We start from the raw sequence: 12,101 nt of genomic DNA, 5'->3' as shown, positions 1-12,101 counted from the left end.
TAGATGAGGAAAAGGTGCGCGTTTTCGATACCACCGAGGATTTGAAATATTCCTTTCATACAGCATGCGAAAACGGAAATCTAGAAGCTTGCAAATACATAGCAGGCAAAAGTAAAGAAAGCATCTATGAGCGTGATAAGTCAGGGAGGCATGCTGGTCATTTTGCAGCTAAAAGTGGGAATGTTGAAATATTGAAATATCTCGAAACTCAAGGCCTGAAAGCTGATGGATTGTCATCTCAGAACATTATATTACAGAAAGATATCCAGAATTAGTTGCACAAGAAAGTAAAAAAGGATGGAACCCAGCCCTATTTCTTGGTGAAAGAGGAGGAGCTGATGAAGAAAGAATAAAAAATTTAACACATTTAGTGACAAAATACGATTTATTCGTATATCATGTTTCCAGAGCCGGAAAGTCCATTCTGTACAACGCCTGCGCTAATAGATCCTACACACTATGTGAGCATCTTTTTACAAACTTATCCAGGTCTTTTAACAATCGAAAGATCAATGGATCCGAAAAGAGTAGCCAAAGATAAAAAGATTAATGAGCTCATAAACAAATATTCATAATTTTCTCCCAAGAAGCTGGTTAGCAGTTGGATAGTTTTTAAAATGGATATTGTCTGATGAGGACAAGTATCAAAATGCATTTGTCCTTTTATTGGTGTTTTGCAGTATCTTGAAAGGGAAGATTTGGACAATTTTTGCTTGTGCAAATAACAAACAAAATTCTTTGGTTACATGTAGTTTTAATTTTTCATTATTGTTGGCATGCATTGCAGTAATCTCAATATTTAACTGAAATGTAAGCAATTTATATTCATTGTGTTCCTCATTTCACACTTGTTCTATCTACTGTTCTCATCGATTGCCTTCTATTCATTCTTTAGCTACTTCATTTAAAACAGTCATTTTCCGCTGACTGGAGAAATTTGTTTTGGCTTACTTCTTGCGCACTCCAGGTCTTGCCAGCTTTATTAAAATGAATTCAATTTTCCCTCTGGTTGTTTAAAAAATCATGAGAGTTAAAAATTTATTAGCAATTTCATGATTCAGTTCATGTATGTATCTACGTCATATCTACCAGCTAAGTCTGATTACATTAAACGAAACACAGGACATTTGCAATGGGAAAAGGGAGGCAATTAAGTGAAAAAAAAGAAGATATTTCTCCAAATGCTGTTTTAATTATCTGGCGCTAATATGCAAAGGAATCAAATAATAGTTAAATAATATATTTCGTTTATTTAGATTTCTATTTAAATATATAAATTTGCACAAATGCCTACTTTTCCATCAAGTAAAAATTTTCATTCCAAATACATATGTGTATGTACAGCGATATTTGTTTTAAAAAATACTGTACGTGGAAACAAAATCAGAATCGTGTTTTGTCAATTTCGCACCTAATAGTGTAAACGACAACGCCAAAAACAAGCAATTCTTTCAGTATTTGATTAAAATAAAGTGTAATCCAGTTTTTTAATTTCGACCTTTTGATTGTCATATTATTTTTTAGACTCAATCCTGTTCATATAACATTTAAATCTGTCTCCGTATAAATTTGTATGCATCCAGATTGACTGAAAATGGATTGCCGCGACTGATCACGGTTGACATAGATGGGGCAAGGCCAGCTTATAACATTTAATGAAAGATTTTCGGTAAAGGAATTGTACATGTAGCCCCCTTGTCAATCTGGACTTTGTTTTGTTGTAATTAAACTGCCTTAATTTTGTGATCTAGCACCACATCGCCACCAGATCGGGATGGTGGTATGTTCTTGTTTGTTGTTGTTGTTTTATTATTATTTTGACTTTGTTTTTGGTTAACTTCAATTTATGCCCCGATGCAGCATATGTAGATCCTTATTGTTCGAGGGTTAAATTTGATTTGCAGAACCATGGACAAACTTTAGAACTCTAGAAATAATCAAACATCTCCAACTCATCATCAGGAGCTGTTGCCGTAACATTATACGATCAATCATTGTTTGTCTTATGTTATATGTACGATTTGAGAATCCTGTGATTTTCTAAAGATATTTACTAATATATGATTTATCTATAATTTGTTTCTTTTCTTTTTTGCATTTCGATTTTTATCTCACCAATATTCCATGTTACAAAACTCTACTTCTTCGTTGTGTACCCAGGCTTATATACCTTATGATAGTTTAAAGTTATCGATGAGAAAGTGAAAATAATTATCAGTATACTTGTGTTTTAATAACACTTCGATCACATTTGTTTTTATGAAAAGTTAAAGTTAACTAACAGTCATAAATCCTATAGTGAATATGAAATTGAGATAAGGGCACACTTGGACCACTAGAAACACCAGAACGATGATGAGGTGTCATGAACGAGTAATCGTCCCTAATCCATCGCATACACCATTCGTGAAACGTCTATCCTGATAACGTAAACGGACTAATCTGTAGTCAAAATCAGTCCCAAAATAACGGTCTTCCAACTAGTATGAAACACGTCAGGCATCAATTCACCAAATGACAGGTTGTACCTGCAAATACGATCCTTATTGTTTAGTGAATCGAATGAGTTAATGTATGAACTGTCTAGTTGTGGTGTATCCTTATGTACAAGTTAATGTGTACCTGATATATGGAGTTTTAGCACCATATTGAATAAACATGTGTGTTTGAGCTTGGGTGTTATTTTAAAGAACCAAACCACCCAAACATGGTGTCAGAAGTGTAAAAATCGTCAACATGCCGAAGTTCAATCCCTCGAAGAATTTTGCCTTCACCAGGCCGAATGAATGGCCGGAATGGAAGCAGAGATTCGCACGTTTTCAGATCGCAACAAAACTGACCGACGATGATGACGAAATTCAGATAAGTTCTCTTATTTACGCCATAAGACCGGAAGCAGAGGGAATATTTAAGTCCTTCGCATTCGCTGAGGGTGATGAGAAAAAGTTCAAGAAGGTTCTTGAAAGTTTTGACAAATACTTTGTTCCAAAGAAAAACGTGATCCACGAGCGCGCCAAATTCCACTTCCGGAGTCAGCGGCAGGGCGAGTCGGTAGAAGAATTCGTCCGGAGTTTGCACGAGTTGGCGGCGCATTGTGATTCCAGGGACAAGGACGACCAAATTCGTGACAGGTTAGTTGTGGGCATAATTGACAAGGAACTAAATGAGAAATTACAGTTAGAATCTGAACTTACACTCACAAAAGCTGTCGATATGGCACGCAATTCTGAGTTGGTAAAACATCAGATAAAAGACCTACAATCTAAGAACTTAGATGCAGTAAGAGTTAGACACCACGATGGCCAACAAACCAGACACAGTCATAGCAGACAGTCTAAACCTAAGGAAAAGTTTCATAGTAATTGTGACAAGTGCAATCAGAAGCACAGTCCCGGGAACTGTCCAGCATCAGGGCAAAATGTTTGAAGTGTGGGGAAAAGGGACACTTTAAGGTTGTTTGTCGTAGCAAGCCGAAACACCTGGAGGATGTCCAAGACGTGTGTTCACCGTCTGATTCATTCTACATGGACTCAATAGACCTGAGTTACTGACAATATGGATGCATGGACAGTGAAATTGAAAGTGTGTCGTAAGTACATTACTTTTAAGATCGACACTGATGCTGACACTTCAGCGATTACCTAGGCCACATACAATTCCTTACCGATAAAGCCGAGACTGAAGACATCAACAAACCAGTTGTACAGCCCAGGAGGGTCAGTAAAGTGTAAAGGGATGTTCGTTGCCAAGACCTTTCACAAGAACACAAGAGTTTCGTTTAGAGTGTATGTGCTTAAGAACTCTAATAATGGTTCTAATTTGCTCTGTCGAAGTGTGGCACACCGCATGGGACTTCTGATAAAAGTATAGGAAATTCGGGATGTGTTCGGTACACATGGATGCGTTAAGGGCCCACCCGTCAAAATAACGCTTAAACCTGGAGCCGTTCCATATTGCGTCACAACAGCACACAGAATCCCGTTTCCATTGATGCCTAAAGTAGAGGGAGAACTGAAACGAATGGAGAACGCAGGAATCATCGTGAAAGTCACAGAACCGACAGATTAGTTTGCACCAATTGTGACTGCATTCAAGAAAAATGGGGACGTTCACTTGTGCGTTGATCGCAAGAAACTGAATCAGGCAGTTAAGCGTGAACATTTCATGTTACCAAACTTGAAGTACAGTGGAGGAGCATGACGAGCGTTTGGACCTTGTACTGGACCGTATCAAAGAGATTGATCTCAAACTCAACAAAAGTAAATGTGAGTTCCGGAAACGGAGCATTGAATATTTTGGACACTTGATTAGTTCAGATGGGATCAGTCCATGTCCGGAGCGTGTAATTCGTGAATTGACTGCACCGACAAATGTAACTGAATTTAGGAGAATATTGGGAATGGTGAATTATCTTGGCCGATTTTTACGAAATCTCTCCACAGTCATTAACCCTCTTACTGATCTTTTGAAGAGTGACTCAGTTTGGATATGGGAGGACCCCCAGGAAGGAGCCTTCAAAAAAGTGAAGAATATGCTAACAGAAACACCTGCCTTGGCATTCTATAATACTTCAAAGCCAGTCGTGATCAGTGCAGATGCCAGCAGCTATGGTTCAGGAGCTGCCATATATCAGCAGTTCGATGGTCAACTTAAGCCTATTGCTTTTGCTTCGAGAACACTTACGCCAGCTGAAACCAAATATGCACAAATCGAGAGGGAGTGTTTAGCATCGGTATGGGTCTGTAAGAAATTCGAGCGCTACATCATTGGACTCGAATCATTCAAATTAATTACAGATCACAAACCTCTCGTCCCGCTCATTAGCACTCAAGCTCTAGACAGGACACCGCTAAGATGTCAAAGACTTTTGATGCGACTGCGCAGATTTAATCCGACTGCTGAACATGTGCCAGGGGGAAAATCTTGTGATTCCCGACACCCTCTCGAGGAGTCCATTAACTGGGAAGTCCAAGGAAACAGAGGAGGAAGTTGATCTTTAAGTAGACTCTGTCGTAAGAAATCTTCCAATATCTGACCAACAGCTCGAGCGCATTCGATTAGCAACCGCAGATAATCCAGAATTGTTTGAAGTTTTGCAGAAAACTGAGAACTGGTGGCCAGACCATGAGAGATCACAGAAAGCAGAAATCCGACCATATTTTACTGCAAGATCGGAACTGTCAGTCTGGAATGGCATTTTGATGTACAGAGACCGAATTGTTATTCCAGAGGCCATTAGACCCGAAACCTTAAATGACATACATTCAGGATCTTTAGGTCTTAATAAGTGTCCTGAACGCGCACAGGGAGCAGTATGGTGGCCTGAAATTTCAACCGACATTGAGCGTACCGTTAAGTCATGCGAATTCTGTCAAGTTCATCAACTTACACAGAACCGAGAGCCGTTGAAGACAACAGTCCTTCCATATCGTCCATGGCAAAAGATCGCTGCAGATCTATGTGAGCTGAAAGGTAAACATTTCCTAGTAGTTACCGACTATTTTTCTCGTTATCTGGAAATTGCTAACCTGGATTCGTTGACTAGTGCTCATGTGATTGGAAAACTCAAGAATATATTAGCTCGATGGGGTATTCCTGAGGAATTGGTAACCGACAATGGCACCCAGTTTACTTCAGACTCTTTCAAGAAGTTTGCTGCTAAGTATGGATTTGTGCATACCACCACAAGTCCTCACTACCCGCAAGCAAACGATGAGGCTGAAAGTGCAGTCAAGACCGCGAAACGTATATTGCAGCAGGAAGACATCTTTATTGCACTTATGGCATACCGCTCAACACTCATTTCAACAACAGGAGTTAGTCCAGTGGAATTGATCATGGGACGAATAATTCGAACTTATGTACCAGTCACATCATATTCACTTGTTCCAAAGTGGCCGGACTTGGAACAGGTAAGGAGAAAAGACGCGCGTACGAAGGAAACTACCAAGTTTCATTATAATAACCGATTTGGAGTAAAGAAACTCCACCCACTTGGACCAGGCGATCAAGTTTGTATCAAGACTGATAAAGAGAAAATGTGGATAGATAGTGGCACGATTACCAGTGAAAATTACCAAACTAGGGCGTATGTAGTGGAAACCGATCATGAATTATTGAGAAATCGAAGCCACCTGCAGCATACCGGATATGTTAATGCTGAATCGTCACATCCTATTAGTGCGCTATATCCGACAACAGACAGTGTGCGTGACAGTGAACCAAAAGTCGTTTTATCTTACACTGAGCCACCCTCCGCGTCTCCTAGCCGGGAAGTGACCTCACCTCCTGTGAAACCAAACGTAATGACGCGATCTGGTCGTGTCGTGCTACCCACCATCCCATAAGATTCAAGGACTATAAGTGAACTTGTGGACCTTTTATATAACATTTTAATTTGTATGTAACAAGTAATGCATGCTGTAGATCTTTCGTAATTGTGTTTACTAGTGAAATGCATATGTTTCTTTTCTAGTCATATAGTTTCAGAGGAGATGTTTAGTGAATCGAATGAGTTAATATATGAACTGTCCAGTTGCGGTGTATCCTTATGTACAAGTTAATGTGTACCTGACGTGGAGTTTTAGCGCCATATTGAATAAACATGTGTGTTTGAGCTCGGGTGTTATTTTAAAGAATTAAGCCATCCAAACACTTATAACGACCACAGAATTTGCAAACTTCTGACTTTAAACGAGATCCTAATGTGAAGTTATTTGTCAGCAACTTGTTTGTGTGTTGTTTTACGTTCTATTCGTGAAGTTTTATCAGCTTTAGGTGAAGTTCACAAAATTGGAGCTACCCAAGTGTGGGTTCTATGTCTTTACAGTGTCAAAGCCGATATCTAAAGTACCTGTTACTTTTACTTTTACTACCATACTGGGCACTTGTTGAAGGAACAGTTACTATCCATGTGAAGCGCCTTAATTTGACGCGGCACAATTATCAAGACTCGAACTTAGTCCAACGCAAGGCGAGCGCCCAAAACAGTATTACAAGCATATAAAGTTATTACATTTGGAGCTACGTCATAGACATTTGACAAACATCTGCCATCAGAAGTGAAAATCACAGGTCTTTAGAATGAAAGGTGAAGATTACGAACAGCGATCAATCTCATAACTCCTATAAGCAATTCACAATAGAGAGCTGGGCAAATACGGACCCCTGGATATACAAGAGGTGGGATCCGGTGCCTATCGGGTGAGCCCTATTTCTTGATTAGGTAAACGGAGTTATCTGTAGTCAAAATCAGTGTGCAAAGAACGGGATAACAATCGGTATGAAACGCGTCAGACAGCATTTGACCCAGTGATTGGTTATATTGGCAAACTAGATCGTTATAACGACCATAGAATTTGCCAAGTGCTGACTTTAAACAAGATTGTTGAAACCCCTGTCACATGTTATTTTTAGCATATAGGCCATCGATATGATGTTTCCAGGTCAACTTTTACTGGTGCATTGAGTTTATTGTAGTGCAGCTGCAATTGTAGCTGCAGTGATGTTTCATTTGTTAGAGACAGAACGGGAATTTGTGGTGGTTGTTTCACCCAAAGCAGATGCATTTGCCGACATAATGGCAGAAGTTGTATGTTTTCTTTTACTTCAGTGTGTGATAGTTGGTCTTTTTTGTCCTGTTACGAAAGTAGGAAATTTAGGGTTTGGTTGCCCATTTTCTGAGGTAATGTGTTCCTGACGCTCGACTTAGCAATTTTTCTATCTTCAGGTCAGCCAGCGTTTTTGGACAATGATTTTCATTTTTCGCAATGAATTATGTAATATTTTCATTCGGAAAACGAGAAGCAGTCATTGATTTGCAGACGGATCTCGTGAGTGAATACAATCTCATATAGACAGAAAACTATAATGAAAAAAATAAGAAAGGTGAAATATAATCTCATTCAGGCGTGGACACAGAGGGTGGACCGCAGGTTCTGACCTCCACCCTCTGATTTTGAAATTGATGAAAAACAACGTATCTTTGCTAATTTTATGCACTTGCAGTTAAATATTGTTACTGTTTAGTTTAGGTTGGACCCCCTTGACCAAAATTACATAGGGTGGACCCCACCGGAAACATATCACTACTTGGAATAAATCACATGTGTTTACTTAATACACTGTATGATATAGTTATCAGCGTTTGAATGTATGCATGAAATGTATGTTCAGCATTTGATAATGAACTCTAAGTGGTATGTTTATAGTATTTAGAGCTATAATCCTCCTGAATTTCACTTCCTCTAACAATCCATCACTCAATACTGTGACATTGATGTATTATAGACATAGAACCACGCTGTTTTATTGGATGTTTTAAATGTGCATCACATGTATAATTATTATTGAGCAAGACATTTACTGAATTCCTCATTCTTCCTCAATAATACATATTTTTTCTATATTTCTACTTTTCTACTTAACATGCCTCATACATCCAGTGCTATCATAATGATTAGATAATAACAGCGGATATTGAATGTTAAACTCCTGAAATTCACTTTCTTCTTCGATCTGTTTTACATTTTTATGTACTACAAAATCGCCATCATCATATATTGAACATGGACATTTTCATTCGTACCATTTTGTGCTGTGTTCTGTTTTTAACTGTTTTACATGAGACTTACGAGGAACCATCTGAACTGGTACCTATATAGAAGCATTCACCTTGTCTAGGTTCAGTCAGTGATGGAATAACAATAGAAATATTCACCTTATCTAGGTTCAGTCAGTGATGGAATAACAATAGAAACATTCACCTTGTCTAGGTTCAGTCAGTGATGGAATAACAATAGAAATATTCGCCTTATCTACGTTCAGTCAGTGATGGAATAACAATAGAAACATTCACCTTGTCTAGGTTCAGTCAATGATGGAATAACAATAGAAATATTCACCTTGTCTAGGTTCAGTCAATGATCGAATAACAATAGCAATATTCACCTTGTCTAGGTTCAGTCAATGATGGAATAACAATAGAAACATTCACCTTGTCTAGGTTCAGTCAATGATGGAATAACAATAGAAATATTCACCTTGTCTAGGTTCAGTCAGTGATTGAATAGCATTGCTCTGTAAATACACGCGGCTTGAAAATTCATAGGGCAGACAATCTATGTATTAAAATAAATAAGTTCTATTTTTTTATTGAGAGTTAATCCTCCTGAAATGCACATCCTCTAATGACACACCACCCTATACTGTGAAATTGATGTATTGTACGCAGACATAGAACCACGATGTTTTAAATGTGTATCACATGTATAAGTATTACCGAGCAAGATATTTCCTGAAATTCCTCATTCTTCCTTAATAATACATATTTGTTTCTATATTTGTACTTTTCTACTTAACATACCTCATACATGCACTGCTATCATAATGATTAGATAATAACAGCGGATATTGAATGTTAAATTTCCTGAAATTATTTTTCTTCCTCGATCGGTTTTATAATTTTTTATTTGCTTCAAAATCGCCATTATCATATAATGAACATGGAAATTTTCATTCGTACCATTTTGTGCTGTGTTCTGTTTTTAACTGTTTTACATGAGACTTACGAGGAACCATCTGAACTGGTACGTAAATAGAAATGTTCACCTTGTCTAGGTTCATTCAGTGATAGAATAACAATAGAAACATTCACCCTGTCTAGGTTCAGTCAGTGATGGAATAACAATAGAAATATTCACCTTGTCTAGGTTCAGTCAGTCATAGAATAACAATAGAAATACATGTATTCACCTTATCTAGGTTCAGTCAGTGAAGGAATAACAATCGAAATATTCACCTTATCTAGGTTCAGTCAATGATGGAATAACAATAGAAATATTCACCTTGTCTAGGTTCAGTCAGTGATGGAATAACAATAGAAATGTTCACCTTGTCTAGGTTCAGTCAGTGATGGAATAACAATAGAAACATTCACCTTATCTAGGTTCAGTCAGTAATGGAATAGTATTGCTCTGTAAATACATGTAGCTCACAATTCATAGGGCAGATAATCTATGTAAGAAAATTTGTAAAAAATATATTTTTCATGCAGAATTACGGATATACATTCAATGTGACTTCAGTTACCAAATGTCCATTGAACAAAGAAGATTGGGATGCTGCCTCGGACAGACTGAATTGTACCGAAACGCAAGGCTATCACTGTGTTCCAGATAAATACATGACGTCACTTGTAGAGTTCTGTTACACACGGGGAAAGAAACTTCCATTTCATGAAGGTATTTGTTTGTTTGTTTCTTTCTTTCTTTATTTGTTTATTTGTTTGATCATTTATTTGTTTGTTTTTATCATGTTGTTTTACGTCCCATTTGAGACAGTCACCCATAAAGAGACGTCACCAGCTGTAGGTGAAGTGCCTCTAATTTGGAACTGTGCATGGAGTTTACAATCATCGCAATGAGGGTTCTTTATCTTGCCAACCTTTACTGTCACATCCAAAACATCCGCGACTGACACTTTTAATGTCAAGAGCTTGGCGACAGAACAGTCACCACTTGTTTCGTTTTGCGCGTCTGTCAGGATCTCCACCTTCCATCTGTTTGGTTTCACGCGTCTGCCGAGATCTCCACCTCCCACTTCTTTATTTTCACGCGTCTGCCGAGATCTCCACCTTCCATCTCTTTATTTTCACCTGCTGTCAGAATCTCCACCTCTCACCTCTTTAGTTTCTCGCGTCTATCGTGATATCCACCCTTTATCTCTTGGGTTTGACGCGTCTGCCAAGATCTCGACCTTCCGGTTACAAAGCAAGCACCTCAACAGAGTTAAAACATGTGCAGATGTAGCTTTGATCTCAATACCATATATGATATACTGAGAATGAAGAATACAATGCGCTGAGGGTTTGTAGGAATGGGCGAGGGGATTACTTCAGCTACGGGGCTTTAACCATACTTCATATAATACAACGTGCTACAAATCAGGATCCATTTCACTGTAACTTCTATACGCAACTCATAAAAATGGTACATAATTAGTTACTATGTCCAAACATTTTTATATTTAGTTACCCATTTTACCTCCATGTCTCCAACCATGAATCTCCAGTTTATGTTTTTTTTTACAGGAAATTGTCTTGAGCTTGCGGCGGATGGAATACTTAATCATTTTCCTTGTGCTAAAACCTTTCCTTGTGGATGTCCCGATAGATTTTACTTCAGTAACGAGATATACAAATGTAAGTGACCTTCAAAATGTCGTCTCATCTCCACATGTACCTACGCAAAATCTTTTACAAACTTCGTTCTTGTTAAATTGCTGTGGTGTTGTTCGTCTCTAAAGTTGTTTCTTTCCTTTTTCAATTTAGAAATAACAAGATACCACAGGCACTCGACGTTTTGAATATATGTATGATAAATTGTCTTCCTGTAAACACATTATTCATTAATAGTCTGTTTACAGGAAGACAATTTTTTATTATATAGATTCAAAATGTCGAGTGCTTGTGTAAGATGCATGTAATTCTGTATGTAAATGTCATCAGGGAATTGTATATTTTCATTCTTTGCAGATCCCAAGTGCCTTCAAATTAATGCCCAGCTAGGATGTTTCAACTCCGACATTCAGTGCATGATCACAAAGTATGGTGATATTCACATGTTATATGTTTATGTCCCCTCCCTTCAAAGAAGAGAGGAATAATGCTTTACACCTGTCGGTCGGACCGTAGACCACATGTTGTCCGTCCGATACTATAAAGTATCTTTAGAACCATTCACTTGATTGTAATGTTATTGAATATGTGGGTTGGTTCTGAGTAGAAAAGGTCCCTATTGATTTTGAGGTCATAGGGCAGAGGTCAAAACGGGTATAGGAAGATACTGTCCGCTCAATATTTTGAGAAGCCTTTGCTTGACATTCATCAGTTTTAATACACTGTTACATCTTAAGAACTAAATTAACCCTATCCATTTTGAGGTCACATGGTCAAAGGTCAAGGGTCAATCCACTATGGACATAGAAAGATACTGTCCACTTAATATCTTGAGAACTCTTTGCTTGACAGACATCAGGCTTCGTACAAAGGTATATCATACGAAAATTGTTGGTCAAATGTCAAGGGTCAAACTGGTCATAGT

The 12,101-nt window shown here is 38.1% G+C and overlaps 1 protein-coding gene across 6 annotated transcripts in view; it reads left to right on the top strand.

Moving 5' to 3' along the window:
* The window catches only part of LOC125655721 (ankyrin repeat, PH and SEC7 domain containing protein secG-like), a 47,232-nt gene that overhangs the window by 28,399 nt on the left and 6,732 nt on the right, over positions 1 to 12,101 (top strand). The window contains exons 1-4 of one of the 6 annotated variants that reach the window (XM_056143278.1): positions 3,251 to 7,203; positions 10,086 to 10,241; positions 11,090 to 11,200; positions 11,534 to 11,603. The exons of 1 other annotated variant lie outside the window; for it this stretch is intronic. In XM_056143278.1, the coding sequence (XP_055999253.1) occupies positions 10,184 to 10,241; positions 11,090 to 11,200; positions 11,534 to 11,603 (239 nt within the window). In that variant the 5' untranslated portion in view covers positions 3,251 to 7,203; positions 10,086 to 10,183. Of the gene's footprint in view, positions 1 to 3,250; positions 7,204 to 9,420; positions 9,588 to 10,054; positions 10,242 to 11,089; positions 11,201 to 11,533; positions 11,604 to 12,101 lie in introns of those variants that run through there. 4 more of the 6 variants (XM_048886164.2, XM_048886159.2, XM_048886165.2 and 1 more) reach the window with 4 other exon arrangements.

The sequence above is a fragment of the Ostrea edulis genome, chromosome 7, assembly GCF_947568905.1.
Source record: "Ostrea edulis chromosome 7, xbOstEdul1.1, whole genome shotgun sequence".
Taxonomy (NCBI): domain Eukaryota; kingdom Metazoa; phylum Mollusca; class Bivalvia; order Ostreida; family Ostreidae; genus Ostrea; species Ostrea edulis.
This window is presented reverse-complemented; position numbering and strand designations above follow the sequence as displayed.